Below are 25,210 nucleotides of genomic sequence, written 5' to 3' on the forward strand. Positions count from 1 at the left end.
GATGTAGAAAGTGAACAGGAGTCAGTAAATAGAGTAGAGTAGAATGCTGCAAATGTTTGGGGGTATATATTGATGAAAACTTGAACTGGCAGAAGCATATTACTTAGATTCTCAAACAGTTAATTTCAGCTCTTGTGCTCTTCATATAATTGCTTATTTCAAAACAAATGTATCAACCTCCTGACATATTTAGTACATTTCCACTCAGTAATGTTGTTTGTGTTTTGTTTCCTTTAAAAACTGGCTACTCTGTGTCTCATACCATTTTTGTTGCAGAGTCATATCATGCACTGAAAAAGATTTCTTTTACCTCTGTAGACAGCAGCGTACTTTCAGTGAGTTGTGTGCTATTGTATTCCCCATACACCTGCCCAGTTTCTGCCACACTCCTACTTCACTGATCACTTAACCTGTTTTAGATATAGTGCTACTATATTTTCAGGACAATTTGGGTAGTTTAATATAAGCTAAGATGAGAACAGTGCACTTCTCAAGTTTTTGTACCTATGTTGTTTCTGTTTTTAGAAACCTGAAAATGCAAACTAAACTGCATGTTCATCAGAGAATAAGGAAGTTATAAAACATTCATTCCATTTCTTTTATTGCTATGCTATCAGATCAGAAGAGCGTTATCCTCACTGAAATGAAAAACTTGTGACGATTATGGTTCTTGCATGTGTGTGTATCTCATATGCGAGAACACTACCCTTGTAATTCTGTTTGATCATACAGATCTTATCCAAACATAATGAGCTGTGACAGGATACTGTCTATTCTCACATACTTTCACGTAAGTAATAATTCATTAACCAAGGAAAAAGGAGAAAATGATTACTATCCACTTCACTTAGGGAGACTTTACCTAGGAATTATGTGTGCCAATTTCCAGCATGCTACATGCAAATATGCCACCTCACAAAGTCACAATACATGAAAGTAAGTGTAAATTTCATGGCCATGCAAATCTCAACCAACAATGCCACAAAAACCAAAAGAAATATACGTTGAAGAGCCGAAGAAACTGATACACCTGTCTAATATTATGTAGGGCCCCCATGAGCACACAGAAGTGCCGCAACATGACGTGGCATTTGCTCAACTAATGTCTAAGTAGTGCTGGAGGGAACTGACATCATGAATCCTACAGGGCTGTCCATAAAACTGTAAGAGTACGAGAGGGTGGACACCTCTCCTGGCTTTCCACACAATTCTAATGTTGGTGGTAAACTCAGTATATCACAACCTTCTGTGAAGATCTTCCTGAGGGCACAGATTATTCTGGCTACTAACTGGAATATAATATTTGAAAAATTCTAACAGAAATAGGGAGGAAACAAAAATAATGTGTAGTGTGTCCTCAGAGAGTCTATAAGTTACTTGGAAAAAGTGTGGCTCAAGGAGTATAGTGAATGGAAAGCTGCTTTGGGTAAATTACTATGCTTCAGAATATGTATATTTTATAAATTACAAGTCACTGCCAAATGTTTGTGTCTGTAAGTGAATGTTAATCTCAAAGACTATTGTAGAGATTTTGATTTTTTTTTTTTTTTTTTTTTTTTCTAATAGATAAACTGATTCACAAGAATGTAAGTATAATTTATCATTGTAATAATGATGTATTTACAATATATGCTCTATTATCTGTTCCACATTTAATTGACATTTGGAGTGGCATCTCATGGCAATGATGGGAGCTATAATCTGGTCAGCTACTGAGGAGGTGATATCTGGCAGGAAAACCAGTAAAGTAAACAGTCGCCGCAACTCCAAAGAGTAGCGAAGCTTGACCAGAATCTGTATGTCTTGTTGTATCTTCCCTACATATTTTTCTGTTGGTATGTGAAGGGGGCAGCAGCCTTTTCAGTAGTTGCAGGGGCAACAGTCTGGATGATTGACTGATCTGGCCTTGTAACACTAACCAAAACGGCCTTGCTGTGCTGGTACTGCGAACGGCTGAAAGCAAGGGGAAACTACAGCCATAATTTTTCCCCGAGGGCATGCAGCTTTACTGTATGGTTAAATGATGATGGCGTCCTCTTGGGTAAAATATTCCGGAGGTAAAATAGTCCCCCATTCGGATCTACAGGTGGGGACTACTCAGGAGGATGTCGTTATCAGGAGAAAGAAAACTGGCATTCTACGGATCAGAGCGTGGAATGTCAGATCCCTTAATCGGGCAGGTAGGTTAGAAAATTTAAAAGGGAAATGGATAGGTTAAAGTTAGATATAGTGGGAATTAGTGAAGTTCGTTGGCAGGAGGAACAAGACTTTTGGTCAGGTGAATACAGGGTTATAAATACAAAAACAAATAGGGGTAATGCAGGAGTAGGTTTAATAATGAATAAAAAAAATAGGAGTGTGGGTAAGCTACTTCAAACAGCATAGTGAACGTATTATTGTGGCCAAGATAGACACGGAGCCCATGCCTACTACAGTAGTACAAGTTTATATGCCAACTGGATCTGCAGATGATGAAGAAATTGATGAAATGTATGATGAGATAAAAGAAATTATTAAGGTAGTGAAGGGAGACGAAAATTTAATAGTCATGAATGACTTGAATTTGAGAGTAGGAAAAGGGAGAGAAGAAAACATAGTGGGTGAATATGAATGGGGGGAGAGAAATGAAAGAGGAAGCCGTCTGGTAGAATTTTGCACAGAGCATAACTTAATCATAGCTAACACTTGGTTCAAGAATCATAAAAGAAGGTTGTATATATGGAAGAATCCTGGAGATACTAGAAGGTATCAGATAGATTATATAATGGTAAGACAGAGATTTTGGAACCAGGTTTTAAATTGTAAGACATTTCCTGGGGCAGATGTGGACTCTGACCACAATCTATTGGTTATGAACTGTAGATTAAAACTGAACAAACTGCAAAAAGGTGGGAATTAAAGGAGATGGGACCTGGATAAACTGAAAGAACCAGAGGTTGTACAGAGTTTCAGGGAGAGCATAAGGGAACAATTGACAGGAATGGGGGAAAGAAATACAGTAGAAGAAGAATGGGTAGCTCTGAGGGATGAAGTAGTGAAGGCAGCAGAGGATCAAGTAGGTAAAAAGACGAGGGCTAGTAGAAATCCTTGGGTAACAGAAGAAATATTGAATTTAATTGATGAAAGGAGAAAATATAAAAATGCAGTAAATGAAGCAGGCAAAAAGGAATACAAATGTCTCAAAATTGAGATTGACAGGAAGTGCAAAATGGCTAAGCGGGGATGGCTAGAGGACAAATGTACAGATGTAGAGGCTTATCTCACTAGGGGTAAGATAGATACTGCCTACAGGAAATTTAAAGAGACCTTTGGAGAAAAGAGAACCACTTGCATGAATATCAAGAGCTCAGATGGAAACCCAGTTCTAAGCAAAGAAGGGAAAGCAGAAAGGTGGAAGGAGTATATAGAGGGTCTATACAAGAGCGATGTTCTTGAGGACAATATTATAGAAATGGAAGAGAATGTAGATGATGATGAAATAGGAGATATGATACTGCATGAAGAGTTTGACAGAGCACTGAAAGACCTGATTCGAAACAAGGCCCCAGGAGTAGACAACATTCCATTGGAACTACTGATGGCCTTGGGAGAGCCAGTCCTGACAAAACTCTTACCATCTGGTGAGCAAGATGTATGAGACAGGCGAAATACTCTCAGACTTCTGGAATAATATAATAATTCCAATCCCAAAGAAAGCAGGTGCTGACAGATGTGAAAATTACCGAACTATCAGTTTAATAAGTTACAGCTGCAAAATACTAATGCGAATTCTTTACAGACGAATGGAAAAACTGGTAGAAGCCGACCTCGGGGAAGATCAGTTTGGATTCCGCAGAAATGTTGGAACACGTGAGGCAATACTGATCCTACGACTTATCTTAGAAAATAGATTAAGGAAAGGCATACCTACGTTCCTAGCATTTGTAGACTTAGAGAAAGCTTTTGACAATGTTGACTGGAATACTCTCTTTCAAATTCTAAAGATGGCAGGGGTAAAATACAGGGAGCGAAAGGCTATTTACAATTTTTACAGAAGCCAGGTGGCAGTTATAAGAGTTGAGTTACATGAAAGGGAAGCAGTGGTTGGGAAGGGAGTGAGACAGGGTTGTAGCCTGTCCCTGATGTTATTCAATCTGTATATTGAGCAAGCAGTAAAGGAAACAAAAGAAAAATTCGGAGTAGGTATTAAAATCCATGGGGAAGAAATAAAAACTTTGAGCTTCGCCAATGACATTGTAATTCTGTCAGAGACAGCAAAGGACTTGGAAGAGCAGTTGAACGGAATGGACAGTGTCTTGAAAGGAGGATATAAGATGAACATCAACAAAAGCAAAACGCAGATAATGGAATGTAGTCGAATTAAGTCAGGTGATGCTGAGGGAATTAGATTAGGAAATGAGACAGTTAAAGTAGTAAAGGAGTTTTACTATTTGGGGAGCAAAATAACTGATGATGGTCGAAGTAGAGAGGATATAGAATGTAGACTGGCAATGGCAAGGAAATCGTTTCTGAAGAAGAGAAATTTGTTAACATCGAGTATAGATTCGAGTGTCAGGAATTCTTTTCTGAAAGTATTTGTATGGAGTGTAGCCATGTATGGAAGTGAAACATGGACGATAAATAGTTTGGACAGGAAGAGAATAGAAGCTTTCGAAACGTGGTGCTACAGAAGAATGCTGAAGATTAGATGGGTAGATCACATAACTAATGAGGAGGTATTGAATAGAATTGGGGAGAAGAGAAGTTTGTGGCACAACTTTACAAGAAGAAGAGACCGGATGGTGGGACATGTTCTGAGGCATCAAGGGATCACAAATTTAGCATTGGAGGGCAGCGTGGAGGGTAAAAATCGTAGAGGGAGACCAAGAGATGAATACACTAAGCAGATTCAGAAGGATGTAGGTTGCAGTAAGTACTGGGAGATGAAGAAACTTGCACAGGATAGAGTAGCATGGAGACCTACATCAAACCACTGTCAGGACTGAAGACAACAACAACAACAATAATGTGAAGGGCTAATTTCAGGTGTTACTGTCAGGGTTTTGATAGTTTTCGCTACTGGATAGACTGATTTGTGCGGGAGGTTTGTGTGCATAATATATTACTGCTACGCCCCCAACAATTAGTTCAGCCGTAGATACTTAGTGCTATTGTGCAAAGTCACATTGGGTCTCTAGTTTATCATATAAAGCAGAAAAATGTTAAACTGTAGATAAGATAAACTCTATGCTTCATTATGTATTTTTGTGCAAAAAAATCATGTTTATTTATGAAAAATTACATGCATGTATACTTCACCATTTGTTTCCAAAACAATATGAAAGCATTTTCTTATATGAAAGGATATGTAACTCAGGCCAAAGTATTAGACACTGTTTTACATTGAGAAGTTCAGATGTTTCAATAATGTACATGTTAGGACCACAATACAAAATAAGAGTTCTGTAACTTAAGTTTGGTAAATACTGCCTTGTGTCTTCAAATGTAGGTTTGCATGCTGTGGATGAAGATTCAAACTCCTTAGAGAAGAATTCAACATAAGATGATTACAAACCACAAGGAGAATATCATACAAGATGGTTTTTGTTTTCCATTGTGCAAACACAAAAATTCAAGCAACTGGCATGTAAACGCACCACAAGCCATGCACCTACTGCTATGGGCTTTTATTGTGTAGACCATGTTTGAGCAAAAGTGCCTGGCAGAGGGTTCATCGAACCACCTTCACAAATCTCTGCTATTCCAATCTTGCACAGTGTGCGGAAAGAATGAACACCTATATCTTTCCGTACGAGCTCTGATTTCCCTTATTTTATCGTGGTGATCATTTCTCCCTATGTAGGTTGGTGTTTTCGCATTCACAGGAGAAAGTTGGTGATTGAAATTTCGTGAGAAGTGTCAGTCGCAGCGAAAAACGCCTTTCTTTTAATGATATCCAGCCCAAACCCTGTATCATTTCAGTGACACACACTCCCATATTTCGTGAAAATACAAAACATGCTGCCCTTCTTTGAACTTTTTCAGTGTACTCTGTCAGCCCTATCTGGTTAAGGATCCCACACTGTGCAGCAGTTTTCTAAAAGAGGATGGACAAGTGTAGTGTAGGCAGTCTCCTTAGTAGATCTGTTACATTTTCTAAGTGTCCTGCCAATAAAATGCAGTGTTTGGGTAGCCTTCCCCACAACATTTTCTGTGTGTTCCTTTCAATTTAAGTTGCTTGTAATTGTAATTCGTAGGTATTTAGTTGAATTTACGACATTTAGATTTGACTGATTTATCATGTAATAAAAGTTTAACGGATTCCTTTTAGCACTTATGTGGATGACCTCTTACTATTAGTTACTTAGGGTCAACTGCCAATTTTCCCTCCATAGTGTGTTTTGTGCTTCTGGTGACTTTATTAGTCGATAAATGACTGCCTCATCTGTGAACAACCTAAGACGGCTGCTCAGATTGTCTCCCAAATTGTTTATATAGGTAAGGAACAGCAGAAGGCCTATAAGACTACTTCAGGGAAATGCAGAAATCACTTCTGTTTTACTCGATGACTTTCCATCAGTTCCTACCAACTGTGACCTCTCTGACAGGAAGGCACAAATTTAGTCACATAACTGAAATGATATTCCATAAGCACACAATTTCACTATAAGCCACTTGTGTGGTACAGTGTCAAAAGCCTTCTGGAAATCCAGAAATACAGAATCGATCTGCATACGAATAAAGAGCTAGTTGTGTTTCACAAGAATGATGTTTTCTAAACCCATGTTGACCCTGTGTCAATAGACCGTTTTCTTTGCGGTAATTCATAATGTTCAAACACAATATACAAGGGTTGAAACTTTTAATAGTGGCAATTATTTATTTACAGCTCGTACAAAATAGATACATGTTTCAAAGTTTTACTGATCTTCAAAGTAGTCACCAGCATTGTGTATAACCCATTTACAGTGATATGGAAGTCGTAGGATACTCTTAGCAGTGCCAGTTGTGTTGACAGTTCGAGTGGCACATTCTATTGCCCGACTAATTTGTAGCAGTTCTGAAGCGAATGCCATGAAGTGCTTCCTTCAGTTTAGAAATCGAGTTGAATTTACGAGGGCTTAAATCGGTGGAGTGTAGTAGGTGGTATAACATTTAGCAGCCCCATCAGTCAAACATTTCAGTAATAGCTTGTACTGTATGTGCTTGAGCACTGTCCTGCAAAATGATGGTCAGGTCCTGCAGAAAGTGTCATCACTTCTGTCTCTAAGCTGGTCACAGGTTGTGTTCCAAAAACAAACAGCATAGAGATAGAAGTGATGACACTTCCTGCAGGACCTGACTATTATTTTGCAGGACAATGTTCAAGGACGTACAGTGCAAGCTGTTACTGATTTGTTTGACTGATGGGGCTGCTAACTGCTGTACCATCTACTGCACTCCCGAGTTAAGCCCTCGTAAGTTCAACTTGATTTCTAAACTGTAGGGGGGTGGGGGCAAAAAAAAAAAAAAAAAACCATTTCATGGCATTTGCTTCAGAACTGCTACAAATTCGTTGGGCAATAGACCGTGCCGCTCAAACTGTCAACACAACTGGCACTGCTAAGAGTACCCTATGACTTACACATCGCTGACAATGGATAAAATTTTGAAACATGTATATATTATGTACGATCTGTAAATAAATAGTTGCCACTATTAAAGGTCCAAGCCTCTTATGTTCCAGAATCCTGCTGTATTTTGATGTTAATGATACGGGCCTGCTGATTTGTTGTTTTTTTATTTAACACAGTTTAATTGAAACACCATTTCAACATATCTCTAGTGTAGCCACGAGTGGAATAAATCTCTCATTTCGTCATTGTGATACAACATTCCCTGACTACTGGCTGACTAGTACCAAAAGAGTGACTTGCAGAGTTATGGAATGATAAATTTGGAACATCATATAGCCAGACAGTTGACTTTTGTGAGTTCATGGGCTAGGGGTAGTGCACTAGATGCTATGCCCTGAATAAGTTTCATGATTATTAATAAGTGTTTATTTATTGCAGGAGTACTGATGTCCAGAATTTGTGGAAGAATGCTCCAGAAAGTGTTCAATATATTTTTCTTATATTTGAAGAAAGTGACTCATACATTGGATCTGAAGTAATTCTGGATCTTCACTTTGTCAAAGGAATACAAATACGAAATGTTTTGAACCAGAATGAAGCACTTGCAAAGTTGTTAGGCATTTCATCATATCCTAGTATGATAGTTTTGCGAAGAAACAGTACTTCAGAACATCTTAGAGTTGTTGATAAGACAAGAGAAGAATTTCGAAAGACTATTGAAATATTCTTGAGAAATAAAGGTATTGAATTTTCTGTAAATGAACAAACCAGTTCAAAAGAAAATAAGGACAGTGTTTTGAACTACGTTCAGAATGTGAAAGAGAATGGAAAAAAGCAGCCATCACATGATGTAGTTTTTCAAGCTGATTTAGAATTAGCAGTTCAGTATTCACTTAAACATGAGATACCATTGAAAAACGTAATTTCTGGTAAAATGCTTGATGCTCTTAGAAATTATCTAAGTGTTTTGGCTAAGTACTTCCCAACTGAATCAGAGGGTAAAGCTTATTTAAGAGCATTGCAAGGTAAAGCATTGGCCAATGTTTCTCAGTTGAAAGGTAGTGATTTTCTTGCTTATGTTAAAAAGCTTGAGCAGGGTATGAAATACTCATCCTTTATCAGTAACAGAGATTGGGTTGGTTGTAAGGGAAGTTCTCCTACTTATCGTGGCTACCCTTGTGGTCTTTGGACTTTATTCCATAGTCTTACTGTCAACTCTGTCTTACAAAATGGAACAGATAAAAATTTTAAAAGTCTGGAGGTACTTGATGCTATGTTAGGGTACATTACACATTTCTTTGGTTGCCATGACTGTTCATTGCATTTTCAAGAAATGGCAGCAGAATCTATGCATTCTGATGTGCTGAAACCAGAGGATAGTATAATGTGGTTATGGAAGGCTCACAACAAAGTAAACAAACGTTTGGCAGGAGATACGACAGAAGATCCAAAACATCCAAAAATACAGTTTCCTTCTAGAGATAACTGTCCAGTTTGCAGACATCGTGACGGTAGTTGGGATTATAATGAAGTTCTAAAATACGTAAAATGGGTGTACCGTAGAGAGAATATAAAAACCATTCCTGTAGAAGACAGAATTAATCAACATTCAGGTAGTAACAATTTTGAAGCTTCAGAACTTCACAGTAATAGTTTTTCAAGTCTAAAAAATGCTGCTGCAAGTAATCAACGTTTTGGGTGGAATTTTAATATATTCGATGTGAGTCTTTGTGTTATTCTGTATCTTGTTTCAGCATGTATTCTGCTTCTAGTTTTCTTGAAGTTCATTGTAAGAAAAAAATATAAGAAGAAGTACTATGTGCATGACTTGCTTGGAAAAGTATAAGAAACAATGATACAGCTGTAAACAAACCATTGTTCCTGAAACAGTATTTCTTCTATTTCAGTTGTCTATCTTTTTTTTTGATAGAGAGATAATGTGTAAAAGGTTTTTTGAGTGGTGGGTAATGCAGTCATAACTGTTTCCTTTTAATTTGTAATTTAGTAACCATATGTTTTATGGAATATTTGTACATGAAATGTTGATATTTAGGTTTTGTTATTATTATTGTTTATGGTTTTTTTTAAAAAGGCATACAGTGGTTATCTATGTGGAAAAGTACTTCTTTCGAACCAGAATGTTTCTTTGAATGACCCAGGTAGATAATTTTAAAATGAAATGTTTCAATCACTCTCATCTAGAGGAATTCAACAATAGTGAAAATTCTTTTCTGTAGTGTTCCACCTTTTCATATAAAGGTATACATTTTCTCATAATCCAAAAATATATAATTAATTAGAATATAGTACAGGGTTTTTGGGATTTTTATTGCCATTTTGTTGCACTTTTCATCCTTATGTTGATGATTCAATTGCCAGAAGGTATTCCACCAGGTACAGATTTTTTGTTTAAGAATGCACATGCTGTACCACACAATCCTCTCATTGCTAGTTTTTAATTTAGTCTCATTGCCATATTTATTTTTTCTGTCCAAGCATACCCTGGTTTCTTTTACCATACTGAAGACTGAAATTAGTCCAATTTAGAATTGGTACATGTTGGGATAGGTAAGAAAATCACAATATTGAATTTTCTGTGAGTGTACAAGGTATTGAAGAGCATCAGAAAGATACAATAATGATGACAGTGGACAGGTGCAAATTCAGTTGAGAAAGATTGTTAAAATACAAAGAGGCAGAAAGGAATTATTTGTACAGTATTATTGCCCTGTCTTCATTATAATTCGGAGAGTACTTGAAATTTTATATTTCCCTAGATTTAAAATTAAGATAAATGATATTCAAACAGATCACAAGTGACCGCACTTGTAGATATATATTGTTCCAGTACTAAGACAGTTTTTCACTAGACACACATAGTAAATAGATGTAATTTGCTATCTTGTTATCAACACAACAAATACTGAAGTGAAACTACCCTCTCTTGCACAAGTCGAGATAGAATAAATGTGTGTTAACTTTAATACACCAAAAGAAGTTTTATAAACAGTTTTTGTGTTCAGTTATTTACCAGAACTTGTAAATTTAACTTTATTTTACTCATACCACCCCTTTATCACCATACAACATTCCCAAATGGACAATTTATTTTAATTACATTTACTTTTATCCACTCAGGACATATTCAGGAGTTCTCCCTGTGATCCACAAACTTCAACCTTACTTGCAGTCATCAAATAAAGAGGCATTCTACATTTTCTGAGAACATTACAGGCTTGCCAATCCCCTCTTACTATGTCTATTGTCCTCTGTGAGCTACTGCCTACATCACTGTCAGTCCACTGTGAGCCCATATAAAAGACATAAAAAGGAAAAAAATGTTCCCTCATTGAAAATAAATCTAAATTGCTTAACAGCATGCACTGTGATTGAATTTTTGCTGTAAAAAAGTTGTTGCAAAACCCACTTCACTCTCAAACAGGAGTCTTGCAGTATATATTTCCTTTATCTCCCAGTTGATGTGAACATGACCTATTTCTGTTGGCGGTTTGATGTAGCAATAAAATTTGACTTTTGAAAAGCCTGACTATCTTGCTGTGTCTTTATTATTCATAACATTTTTATGCAATATATCCTGAAGCAACAAAAGATTTGAAAAATATGGAAACTCGAGAAATTAAATTATGCATGTTACTACTCACAAAATTCTCACACGAATAGTAACAAAATGTAGTGAATGAAATAATAAGTGCGGTGTATAGTAGCCCACAATTTGTTAACAGTACTTTTGGCATATTTCAGAAATCCATTTATGTTGCACTGTAAGTAAAATTTCTTGAACATTTAACACTTTTCTTGTTTATTTATGAGAAATTAATTACAAACACTAACTAGTGTCACAGTATACTTATTGCTTAAGGTAATTGCCCATATTCATTCATGTAGATTGTGCCTACTCTGTCTGTTTAACTCATTTGGTTTGTCTGCAGCCATTTTAGGCATGAGCAGATCTTTTGATATATGTGAAATTACTATTTACTGATCTGCACTGGAGACTCTTAAAGAGCCCTAGCATATGTGTACATCACTTATCTCTTCACTCCCTACATTAATTCTTTTCAGTCTCAGTCTAAATAAACTGTGGTTAGAATCTTAAATTTACTTAATTGTCTAAACAAATCTTTTAAAAGTGTATTTTCTTTCTTCAAAAAATTCATAATTTAAGCTACTGTTTTGATTTGGTTCTTTTCTTTGGCTATTTGAGTTAATTTTATGTCAGTTTGAAAATGTCCTTCCATGCTTTCAGTAATGATTGGCTTTTTATCTCTGTTAATAATTACGATAGGAATTTCTGCAAAATGCTACTGCCTTAACTATGTTCCAGACTATTGGAATCCAAATTTTCATAAGAATATTTAAGCGATTTTTTCTTTATTGCAGAACTTAAATTGAGATTATCAACATTTCATGTACAATGACACTATTAATGAGTTGTCCTTGGATGATGTATTAATATTACATTATTTACACACAAATTTTATTTGTCAAATTGGAAAAGTAAATATCTTGTTTTTGCTTCTGAAAAATGTGGCCCACGGTGTTATTTAATATACTCCAATATGTTGTTGGATCTTTTAATAGAATTTAAAATTAATTAAGCCCTTTGTACTTTATGATTATTCATATCTTATTAACTGTGATACATAACAGTGCCTTTTACAGGAACCTTTCTTTCCCAACTATCAAACATCACAATTTGAATTAATATTAATTATTTTAAGTACCAAAGATGAACAACAAACATTTTATTATGAGACTGAAGAATTTCACGATTGCATAAGGTCACATTTCTGTAATGTGTACATGTTCAAGAAATGTTTGATACATTTATTAAATAACAAAGCTGGTAGACTGGATATCACAAAAAATGTAACTTTTGTATCAAATAATAAGAATTTTACAATATTTATAGAAAAAGAGAACATTTAGTGTTTTAAGAAAGTGTGCAATTTTAGTCACTACTTAAACATTAATTAATTTTGTCTGAAAATAAGATTTATGTGGATTAAGAAAGGAAATTAAATTAATACATGTAAAAGCTGTGTAGTAAATGATGAGTTGCGTAATGTTTACCAACAAAATATATTCTGTAACTTTCAATTTATATGTTTGTGTAATGTAAAAATAAGACAGAAGAAAGTGTGGGGAAACTACAAGAATTGTGACTACATTCAGACAAAAGCATGAAAACAAGAAATGGTTACTGGTAATGTAGAATGTCTCATGATTGTAGCATATACTGCGTGCTCCAGTTGTATCAATATAAAGAGGGAAGTTAATACGTCTCTTGTAACTGAAATTATTTTAAAGTTTGGGAATGAAATTCTATCTATCTAATAGTTGGCCTGAGATGTATGAGACAATGCTGCTTTGCCCAAGGAGAAATCTGTTTACAATAAATAGAAAAGAAACAAAACCTATGCCTGAGAAATCACAAAATGGCAGAGGCTTATATGCCACTGTATGTCCGTATTCTTTGACATGTTTTGCAGAGCATTCTTATCCTTCTCTCCTTTTGCATCTTTTATTTGTCTCTCTCTGTTTGCACACCTCATTTGTAGTTTTTGAATTTTCCATTGCCCTTGTTCTGAATGTTTCCTGCCGATAGTATAAATGGCAATTTTCTTGATTAGTTTGTAGTGTTAAACATTCTATCACACAGTGCACACTTACATGTTGTAGTCATTGTTCCTGTTCTTTTTATGTCTTTCTTGATTTGTAACTGTAAAAATGCAAATCTAAACTGTCTTGTTATTGTTATGAGTGTAGTGCTTTTTGTATTTCTTGATCTCTGTTGTTATTTTTGAGAGTGTTATCATTTTGCTATCAACAAGTCTACATTGCATTTGGTGTGATACTTGAAGTTTCTTCTGATGCATCTGTGAGTAATACTGGCAAAAGAAAGTATTTTTAAAACAGAAAATCATGTTAAAACATACAGTATTAATTCAAATAAATAGTGGTGTGTGTTAGATATGAACTGAATTATAAATAATGAATTGTATCAAATGATGATCTTGTGTGAATGGTGTGCTTGGAAAAGAAAATAGAATGAGCTTGTAAAAACATAAAAAGCTATGATTTTTATTAGTATTTGTACATATATTTAATCCTCTAGTATTTAAAATTTCTAGCCTAGCTCATCAAAGGGTTTCATCATAAAGCTAGCAAGTTTTCATTCTCTTTTGTGTGTGCCTGTTAACACTCACTGCTTCTGCTGTTCAGTGATTGGTGTCAGTTACTCCTATATTATTTACATTCTACGAGAACTTTACTTCCTACATTAAAAAAGTGCTTTGAGTAGAAACAGAATGTGTGGTTGGCACAAATTCTGTTCTTAGCCATAGATTATAGAAATCTTCGGGGAAATCACATGTTTAACAGATTACTACCTGATTATGTGGGTCTGCTCAGGCACTTATTTATCCTAATCTTGTGTCTGTCAGGAAATGGTATGGAATCCATCTATAGTGCACAGACAAATGTCTTTTACTTACATTCTCTTATCTCCACAGTATTTTTTTTGTTTAGGAATAGAAGTTAAATTCAGATTAACAGTGAACAAACTCCATTTTATGATACAGCCTATTGTAAAACATGTTCTTTTTTCAGTGCAATATTGGACATCTTCCCCTCAGAAATATTGTCAATTTTTTTCAGAGTTACAATGGACCAAGTCTCCAATAGTGTTGTGTAATGACACATGTTCATTGTGTATCTTTATGATTTAAATGTTTTGTAAATAAACAGTGAAACTTTTGAGTTTCAGTAGTTTGAAGAAGTGGGGAAACACAAAAGGCCAACAGTATCTTGTATCGGCAAGCATTTAAGAGAGAATATGAGAAACTTCGAGCATGTAATTCCTGTTTCCAGACTCGTGTACTGTTCAAAACCTACATATACATCTACATGGATACTCTGCAAATCATATTCAAGTGCCTGGCAGAGGGTTCATTGAACCTCCTTCACAATTCTGTTATTCCAATCTCGAATAGCACACGGAAAGAACGAACAGCTATACCTTTCTGTACGAGCTCTGATTTCCCTTATTTTATCGTGATGATCATTTTGCCCTGTGTAGATCGGTGTCAACAAAATATTTTTGCACTCGAAGGAGAAAGTTGGTGATTGGAATTTTGTGAGAAGATTCTGTTGCAACGAAAAATGCCTTTCTTTTAATGATGTCCAGCCCAAATCCTGTACCATTTCCGTGACACTCTCTCCCATACTTCTTGATAATACAAAATGTGCTGCCCTTCTTCGAACGTTTCTGATGTAGTCTGTCAGTCCTATTTGGTAAAGACCCCACACCGTGCAGCAGTATTCTAAAAGAGGACGTACAAGTGTAGTGTAGGCAGTCTCCTTAGTAGATCTATTACATTTTCCAAATGTCCTGCCAATAAATCACAGTCTTTGGTTAGCCTTCCCCACAATTAGTGGTAGAAAAGATCAATATAGAAGACTATCGTAAAAATGGTCAGTAAGTTGTCATATTTTTCATTGTTAATGGGCATTATGAGTGTAAACTAACACGTTCGATATTACAGTGAGAGACTGCATTTATAATCCATTGAACAAGCATACAGTTAACCATCATCTGTGAATAACTCCAGGGAAGCTGACCGATAACATTGAAAACCACCGATATCTCAACACGTAACAGTTACTGTCATTTTAGGGCCTTATCCAGTTCGTGCCTTGACAATGACAAATGACAGAGTTTACAACATGGTGGGAGAAGGTTAACTTCTCCCTGGACAATTGTTGAACATTATAGTCCGCATAATTGAAAGGATACAAAGTCCTAATAAAAAAGGCTAAGAAGTTCTAATTATTATGTATGCAAATGATATGTTGACAAATGAATTTTTTAAACCATGAGTCCTTAAAACTAAGAAATATAATTACTTTGTTCCGAAGTCTACATCGTAATACCATCATCACTTCTATTTGAGTCTGTTTCTGAACAATCTGATTCTAAATTTTTGATGATAGGTTCAAGGCTTATATCCATGACTTCCCTGTCAAATTCTTCTTTCTGAAGCTTTTCAGCATGCCACACAGACTGTGCCCACTCTGCAGGTGGGATGTTGTCTGTTACCTCATTGTGTAATGCTTCATGCACAAGTGATTCACTGTGTGTTATCTTGAATATATTGTTTTTTCTCCCACATAACCTTAAAACACTTTGCCCAAATTAATTCCATGGGGCTACAATGACAGTGACACATAGGTAAATGCAAAGCTGTGTGATCCCATTCACATGCCAGTAAGTCAAGATTGTACATTCTGTCACGTGACTTGTATAAATTAACGAGCTGCAGGAGATCGGTACAAGTCTGGTTTATATGGGGCTTAATATTTTTATTTTTAAGCTGAGGGGAAAAAAATCCGCTTTTGTGGTGTTTGTACTTGATGTTTTCTCTGTAACAGTTGAATTATAACTGGGAATGACCAACTTCAAAGCAAGGTACGACAAGAATTGTGAATCTTGTCGCAAAGCTGATAGTATCCATTGCCGAATGGTAATCACTGGTGTTTTTCTTACATGTAAATAAAAGTTTATTCTCAGAAATAAAACCAGAATAGGAGTCAGTATGCAGAATAATTATCTGAGAACCTATCCCCATGAGAAATTTAAAACCGCCAGTACCATCACTCATTTTCCAGCAGATGTTCTTGGAATGATGCTAATTGACCCAAGTTTCATCAAGGTAATACACTGTTGAACTACCTCCTTCTCTCTTATTGTTAATCTTTATATGGGATGTGGTTCTCGTTGCACCTTGTGTAATTTCTGTGAACTAAAAACTCTCTTCTTAACATATATGGAACCAACATATTTTAAAATTCTTTACCTTGACAAAGCACTTACCATTGAAGCCTGCATAACTGTAACATGTTTTTGTTATGTGGGGCATTCATCATTCAATGGAGCACTTTAAAACATCATTGTTAAAACCACCCATTTGTGTTACAGGTTCCTTGTGATTTCGATGCTTTCCAGGTGGCATGAAACCAACTGTTTCTACAGTCCCTACAGCTCTGACACTTTTGTTTACAATTCTCTTTACAGTTCTCTTGCTGACACCACGTTGTTCTGGAGTCCGTTCTTGTGTTTTCCAGTGTTGACAGTAGGAGACCTGCTTTTAAATTCGTGTTTGAAAAAGTTATAAATGCAGTAAATAATCTACCTCGCCAGCTTGTGGAGCACTTCACATTTATTGCCATCGCCTGACTTTCCTTAAAATCACACTTAAACATTTATAAGATATGCATTCACAGCTGTACTGCTGCAAGAAAAAAAAAGGAAACAAAAGAAACTGATAGTAGAATGAATAATTCGGTGTCGCGAAGTACGCCAACAGTGCAGCATGTAGTAACTCTCTGCTAGCTGCTCGGACAGAGAATGAATATTATTGGCTGCTGGTGGCTAGTGGAGGTGGACACGCAGAATGACTGAAAATTGGGCCGTCTTCTTACATGATATGGCAGGCATAAAATGATTTACACTAACCTTAGACACAGGTGTAATAGTTACTTTTCTGGTTAAAATCACATCTGCTTCAGCACTTTCTGAATGTTTTTACACAGACAAATAAATTGTTTTCAAATGTACTCCTCTGCTTGTCATTTGATCAAATTTTATGATATTCTCAGTAAATACCACCTTTACATTTTGATTGTATTTTTGTGATTTACATGATCAAAGACCTTAAAAAGAACTCAAAATATACCAATTAGCAATATTTTTTAGTAGAAGGATTCCAGTGAGTTATTTGCAAATGAGAATATAGCTCTTATTGTGGACAGATCCTTCTGAAATCAACACTGTCTTTTCATGACAATGTAAAAGCTGCTAAGATGCTTCACTGTATGGAGCTGTGATACAGTGCCTGAACTGAATCCATTACTCTCGTGAACCAGGCTATTCAAAGCTTTCCAACACTTTGTACAATATACTCATCTGTTGTTTGTTCCTAAATTATGTTTGAAACAGTTTTCATAGTTACCTCTTGTATCCTCATGCGGGATTACTTGATGGATGTAGCAATCTACATCACTTCCTCTCCTTGAGTATTCCCACCCTATTTCTAATGTGGGAGAGAAATTGTGGGCTATTATGTGATAAAATAATTTAAGATTTTCCGTAAAACAAAATAATTTTTAAAAAAATTACAAATACTGTCTTGTCAATAAGCCTTTTTCACAGGATATAACTTAAGAAAATGAATCTTTCCACCAAAATAAATAACTTCCCTTAGTTGTTGGCAGTGACTTGAAAATTTCATGTCTGATGATAGAATTCACTGGTCCTCTGCTATTCAGACTGAGTTAGATAACTTTTTCAGTCTCTTCACCCATTTTTATTCTTTCATGTACTATCCAAACCATATTACTAGAAATATTAGACTATCTCATTTTCCTACATGGTTGTTGGGTTCAGTTGTCTATAGCACAATTGAAAATAATCTAGTATTTCTCAACATATGTCACCAGCCAACAAATGTTCTATTCCTTGTTGTTTTCTTATCTCTTTGTGTACTAAATTACATCCTATATCTAACAACATTTTGGCAATATGTGATTTGTTCCCTTCTCAGCTCTACTTTAACTAATTTGAGGTACTCATACTCATTTTGTAGGAATCTTAAGTTTTTGTTGGCATCCTCAGTCTTTTTGTGGCCTTTCATTCACAAGATCTTAAAACAGTTTTCAAATATTCTTCATTATCTCTTTCTTCCATACCAGCTGGCAACAGGAACATGATTTTATTACATTTTATATATTCTAGATTATTTTTGTCGGTGAAAATTAAAGTTTTATGAGCACAAAAAATTTGAATTAATCAAATCCTGGGTTTATTACTACTACTACTACTACTACTACTACTACTAATAATAATAATAATAATAATAATAATAATAGATTTTATTGTCTTTAGGCCATTACAGCAGTTGACAACGTCAAATGAAGATAACAATTTACAATACAGTGTGATAAAGTATTGACAACTGAAATATTTTAGCTCATATTACAATAAATGTACAGTGGGTCATCTGTTGGATTACTGCATTTTAAGTTGAAGAATTCATTGATGCCAATAACGGGTGGGCAATTAACCATTCATGCAATCTTTCTTTGAATGTACATTCAGGAAGGTCCTGTATAGCATTTGGCAGCTTATTAAATAGTTTGTGCCCTGTGACTTCATATCTATTTATTGACTTTGATAATCTGTGGTAAGGTGTGTATATGTGTTTGATGTTTCTTGTATTGTAACAATGTACATTTTCTCTATGTTTCACATCTTGTAGGTTCTTCTTCATATAGATTAAGACATTGTATATATATTGAGCAAGCAGTAAAGGAAACAAAAGAAAAATTCGGATTAGGTATTAAAATCCATGGAGAAGAAATAAAAACTTTGAGGTTCGCCAGTGACATTGTAATTCTGTCAGAGACAGCAAAGGTCTTGGAAGAGCAGTTGAATGTAATGGACAGTACCTTGAAAGGAGGATGTAAGATGAACATCAACAAAAGCAAAACGAGGATAACGGAATGTAGTCGAGTGAAGTCAGGTGATGCTGAGGGAATTAGATTAGGAAATGAGACACTTAAAGTAGTAAAGGAGTTTTGTTATTTGGGGAGCAAAATAACTGATGATGGTCAAAGTAGAGAAGATAAAAATGTAGACTATCAATGGCAAGGAAAGCGTTTCTGAAGAAGAGAAATTTGTTAACATCAAGTATAGATTTAAGTGTCAGGAATTCTTTTCTGAAAGTATTTGTATGCAGTGTAGCCATGTATGGAAGTGAAACATGGATGATAAATAGTTTGGACAAGAAGAGAATAGAAACTTTTGAAATGTGGTGCTACAGACGAATGCAGAAGATTAGATGGGTAGATCACACAACTAATGAGGAGGTATTGAATAGAATTGGGGAGAAAAGGAGTTTGTGGCACAACTTGACTAGAAGAAGGGATCGGTTGGTAGGACATGTTCTGAGCCATCAAGGAATCACCAATTTAATATTGGAGGGCAGCGTGGAGGGTAAAAATCTTAGAGGGAGACCAAGAGATGAATACACTAAGCAGATTCAGATGGATGTAGGTTGCAGTAGGTACTGGGAGATGAAGAAACTTGCACAGGATAGAGTAGCATGGAGAGCTGCATCAAACCAGTCTCAGGACTGAAGACCACAACAACAATATATATAGAGGTTTATTACTGTCATAATTTTTTGTTCAGTAAATAAGTATTTGCAGTGAGCCTTACGTGAAAATTTGTAGTTATCCTAACGGCTTTCTTCTGTAATAAAAGGATATCTTGTATGTGACTACAATTACCCCACAAGATAAAGCTTTAGGATATTATACTTTGGAAAAATGCAAAATAAGATGATCTGACATATGTTTCAGGTACAAAATTTCTGAGTTGTCTTAATAAACAAATTACTCTAGATAGCTTACTACTAATATAGTTTACATGTTGGCCCCAGGATAACTTTTCATGTAAATAAACTCCCAGGAATTTAACAGAATTAGGGTCATCAGATAGTGGCTTGTCTCTTAGAGTGAAGTTTATCTGCTGAGTTTTATTTTCATTCAACAAGAAACCACTTGCTCTGAACCAATATGCTGCATGAGTGAGTGAGTGAGTGTAATTTCAGCACTGGTTTTAAGATTGTTACTGCCATGTAGAAAAGTCGTATCATCTGCATAGAATCCAGTGGTGGATATAATAAATGAGGGGAGGTCATTGATCAGAAACAGGAAGGGGCCCAGTACAGATCCCTGAGGCACACCTGCTTTAACATTTTCTATGTTTGACATTTCCTTACCAACAGAAACTACCTGTTTACGGTTATTGAGATAAGCTTTTCATAGTCTGAGACTGTTTCCTTTGATGCAGCAGAATTCTAGTTTCTCTAGTAGTGGTGTGTTCTCAACACAGTCGAAGGCCTTGCTTAGGGCACAGAATGAGACCTGAGCAAAGCCTTTGTCCTCAAAAACTTTGAGGATGTAATTGATTACTGTGTCGATTGCATCAGTGGTCGATAGGTTCTTCCTAAACCCATATTGTGTAACATTAATTATTCCTAGGTTCTCAAAGTGAGATGATAATTGTTGGCACATGATGCATCCTATTACCTTGAAGAATGCAGGTACTATTGAAATAGGCCTGTAACTAGATGGAGAGTCTTTATCTCCCTTTTTGTACACTGGGATGATCCTAGACAGTTTTAATTCATCAGGAAAATATCCGTCAAGTAAGCACTTGTTTATGCAATGGGTTAAAGGGTACAGAATGCAATCAATGCAATCACACACTTTTTTTAGCAGGTTGCTTGATATGTCATATACAGGGTGGTCCATTGATAGTGACCGGGCCAAATATCTTACGAAATAAGCATCAAACGAAAAAATTACAAAGAACGAAACTCGTCTAGCTTGAAGGGGGAAACCAGATGGCGCTATGGTTGGCCTGATAGATGGCGCTGCCATAGGTCAAACGGATATCAACTGCGTTTTTTTTAAATAGGAACCCCCATTTTTTATTACATATTCCTGTAGTACATAAAGAAATATGAATGTTTTAGTTCGACTACTTTTTTTGCTTTGTGATAGATGACGCTGTAATACTCACAAACGTGTAGGTATGTGGTATCAAGTAACATTCCGTCAGTGCAGATGGTATTTGCTTTGTGATACATTACCCGTGTTAAAATGGGCCATTTACCAATTGCGGAAAAGGTCAATATCGTGTTGATGTGTGGCTATTGTGATCAAAATGCCCAACGGGCATGTGCCATGCATGCTGCTCTCAGTATCCTGGACGACATCATCCAAGTGTCCGGACCTTTCGCTGGATAGTTACTTTATTTAAGGAAACAGGAAGTGTTCAGCTACATGTGAAACGTCAACCATGACATGCAACAAATGATGATGCCCAAGTAGGTGTTTTAGCTGCTGTTGAGGCTAATCCGCACATCAGTAGCAGACATTGGAACAACCGAAATAAAATGTTCAAACATACCTACGTTCAGTATTTTAATTTAAAAAACCTACCTGTTACCAACTGTTCCCCCTAAAATTGTGAGCCATATGTTTGTGACTATTACAGCGCCATATATCACAAAGCAAAAAAAGTGGTCTAAATAAAACATTCATATTTCTTTACGTACTACACGAATATGTAATAAAAAATGGGGGTTCCTATTTAAAAAAAAAACAGTTGATATCCATTTGACCTATGGCAGTGCCATCTAGCGGGCCAACCATAGCACCATCTGGTTTCCCCCTTCAAGCTAGGCGAGTTTTGTTCTTTGTAGTTTTTCGTTTGATGCTTATTTCGTGAGATATTTGGCCTGGTCAAGATCAATGGACCTCCCTGTATCTCTTAGCTATCAGATGATTTCAGTTGTTTTATGACCCTTTGTACAAATGTAGGTGATACTTCACAGTAATTTTGAGAGAGTAACTTTGATAAACTTGTGTTTGGTCTGATAATTGTATCTCCTATTTCTTTTGCTGAATTAATAAAAAATCTCTTGAGTGTTTGAGTTGGAATATTAATTTTGTCCTTTTTAGTATCTGAGGCAGCACTGTTAATTATTTTCCAAGCAGCTTTGCATTTCTTGGTGGAATTATGTACGCTGTTGGCATTGTAGGTTTTTTTGGCTTGCAGGATGGCTTTTTTGTATTCATTCCTCCATTCCACATAGGCTGATTTGGCATAGTCAGACTTCATGCTATTGTATATGTTGTACAGTAACAAAACTTTTTTAAAAAAATCTATCAGCTGTTTAATGTACCACATATTTTGTCTGTTCTGAGATCTGGATTTCTGGCTGCTGTCCATTATTTTGATTTTCTTTATGGGACTACTATGGCTAAATAGGGTCAAGAATGTGTTAAAAAATCTATCAAATATTATTTTGGCTGGCAATCATTACTTGATGTGTAATGTCCATCTACACTACAATGGCCAAACCAGTCTGTCAGCAAGGGAATTACGAAATGTGTTAATTGTATCCTCAGTTACGGATCTGGTAATCACAACTGTTGGGACAGGTCTGTTTGTATTGCTCTTATTGAGGGGAATTTTACTTGCATAATTTAAAGATACAAGATTCATGGTCTGAGAATGGGAACACTACAACTTCACATGTGTTTTCAGTGGTCTTGAAGTTTACAAAGACGTTATCTAAACATGCTTTGTTTCTTGTGGGTCTGCTGTTGACATGATGCAAACTGTATTGTCTTAGTAAGTTTTCCAGTTCTGCAACCATACCCTTATATTTAGTAACTTCAAAATCAGCATTCAAAATACCTCCTATTGCAATATCATCATAGTGTAGCCATTTAATATTACTTAATTCACTCAGTAGCATGTCCATTTTTTCTAAAAATATGTTAATGCTTCCCTTTGGTGATCTGTACATGGATACTACTATTAGCTTATGACTGTTAATGATTATACCCATAACTTCGAAGTGCTGTTCATCACACAAGGAATTTAGGTCAAGTTTGGTTATTGTGCAATTGAATGACTGGTTGGTATAAATTGCCACACCACCTCTAATGTGCTCTTTCCTACAGTAGCTATTTACTATACTAAAGTTGTCTAATTTGGTAACTGCGAGTTCATTCTCACTAGCCCAGTGTTCACTCAGACAAAAAATATCAAACTGGTTATCAAGACCAAACTCATTTATGATAAGATCTTTATCTTTCAGTCCTTGAACGTTAAGGTAACACATTTTAAGATCTACACTCTTATTGCTTACACACTGAACACTGTGGTGATTGGTTTTCAAACCTTTTACAAGGCTTATCTTTTGGATTTCTGCCTCTTTGTTGCCTTTTACTAAAAAATTGTTCACTTGGAGTGATAGCACATCTAATGTTGTATACCTAGTCTTCCCTCCTTGCCGGCCAAAGTGGCCGTGTGGTTCTAGGCGCTGCAGTCTGGAACCGCGAGACCGCTACAGTCGCAGGTTCGAATCCTGTCTCGGGCATGGATGTGTGTGATGTCCTTAGGTTAGTTAGGTTTAACTAGTTCTAAGTTCTAGGGGACTAATGACCTCAGAAGTTGAGTCCCAAAGTGCTCAGAACCATTTTTTCTTCCCTCCTTGTGACGATATTGTAGGTGAGGCTGCTATTACAGGAATTGATGAAACTGCTGTTATGGTGTGTGGAGGCACTGTTGTGGCATCTGGTGACTGTGGAGATGTGGTTGTTGCTTGTTCTTCTGCTGCTGTTGAATCTTGCTGATGAAGTGTGGTAGGTACTGCTGCTGCTGTAGACACTGTTGTGGCAACTGGTGACTGTGGAGACGTGGATGTTGTTTTATCTTCTGCTGCTGTTGAATCCTGTACATGAAGTGTGGTAGGTACTGCTGCTGCAGCATTTGTTATGTGTGTAGGTACAGTTGCTGCTTCCACCTCTACTATTGCTTTAGAAGTAACCATTTCTTCAGGCTCTGCTTGTGTCAAGGAAGGAACTGGAAGAGCAGCAATTACTTCATGGTTGTCAGATTCTTTCGGTATCATGCTGATGTTTTGGCACAGAATCTTCTTGCCTCTGTTATTAAGGTGCATGCCATGTCTCGTATAACAGTCTCTTTGCAAGGAGTCCAGACTTATAAAATATGAATCTTGGTAGGCTGTGCAAATCTTTTGAGTATTGCCTGTTTGCTTTTAGGATTTCCATGATCACACATGACCATTCTAAAAGGTCATGCCTATATGGAATTCTGACTACAAAAACTGATATGTCTTCTGTTGAATTTAGTACTGCCTTAAGGTTTCATGTTGCACTGTGGAGATTGTTTTTATAGACATTATTGGCTCCAGCTATGGTGACAATATGATGATAATTTTCAGTTTCTATGTTTCTAATGAGTTGTTGAATGGGTGCACCTGGTTTGACAATACTAGTTGCTTGTATACAATGACTGTAATGTAGTATTTTTGCAATTTCACGTCCATGGCTATCAGAGAATATTTTCACTTTTGAGTTTGTCTTCATGTTTATTGTGGAAGTTTCTGCTCATGTGCTTTTCACTTTATAGATTTGCCGTGTTGTCGTTGTCACAGTTTTCCGTGGATTCTTCATTTATATCTGAATCTAGTGCATGATAAAGATTATTTGTTACCATAGGATTTCTACAGTCACTAGGTTTTACACGACCAAGCCTTTTTGGCCTAGTAAACATTTGTTGCCTTGTTGTTTGTACCTTTATATCCATTTCAGAGCACTTGTTTATTGTAGGTAGGACACTGAAACTTCTTTTATTGCTGTGGTTCTTTCCATTCATTGTATTTATCACCTTTTTGCTACTTTCTTCCATGATCATGCTAGTCCTGTGCTCCCAGTTCTGTGTTCTAATTGCTTTGCCGATCGGGATATTACGCACCTTTTTCAGTTCGGTATTTTCATTTTCTAAATGCACTATGTCCCGCCTTAGTATATCTACAATTAAGTGCAGACCTGATACACGTTCATTTAGCTTTTTCGCCGCACAACTATAACTTTTGTTCACTTTCTCACTATAAACAACTGCACCAGACACCATCTTGAACACA

At 36.1% G+C, this 25,210-nt stretch overlaps 1 protein-coding gene across 1 annotated transcript in view; it reads left to right on the forward strand.

Annotated features, from left to right (window-relative positions):
* The window catches only part of LOC126248504 (sulfhydryl oxidase 2-like), a 57,359-nt gene extending 43,197 nt beyond the window's left edge, over nucleotides 1-14,162 (forward strand). The window contains exon 3 of the mRNA XM_049949545.1: nucleotides 8,034-14,162. Within this exon, the coding sequence (XP_049805502.1) occupies nucleotides 8,034-9,441 (1,408 nt within the window). The 3' untranslated portion in view covers nucleotides 9,442-14,162. The remainder of the gene's footprint in view (nucleotides 1-8,033) is intronic.
* The last annotated feature ends 11,048 nt before the right edge of the window (nucleotides 14,163-25,210 follow it).

The sequence above is a fragment of the Schistocerca nitens genome, chromosome 1 (genome assembly GCF_023898315.1).
Source record: "Schistocerca nitens isolate TAMUIC-IGC-003100 chromosome 1, iqSchNite1.1, whole genome shotgun sequence".
NCBI lineage: Eukaryota > Metazoa > Arthropoda > Insecta > Orthoptera > Acrididae > Schistocerca > Schistocerca nitens.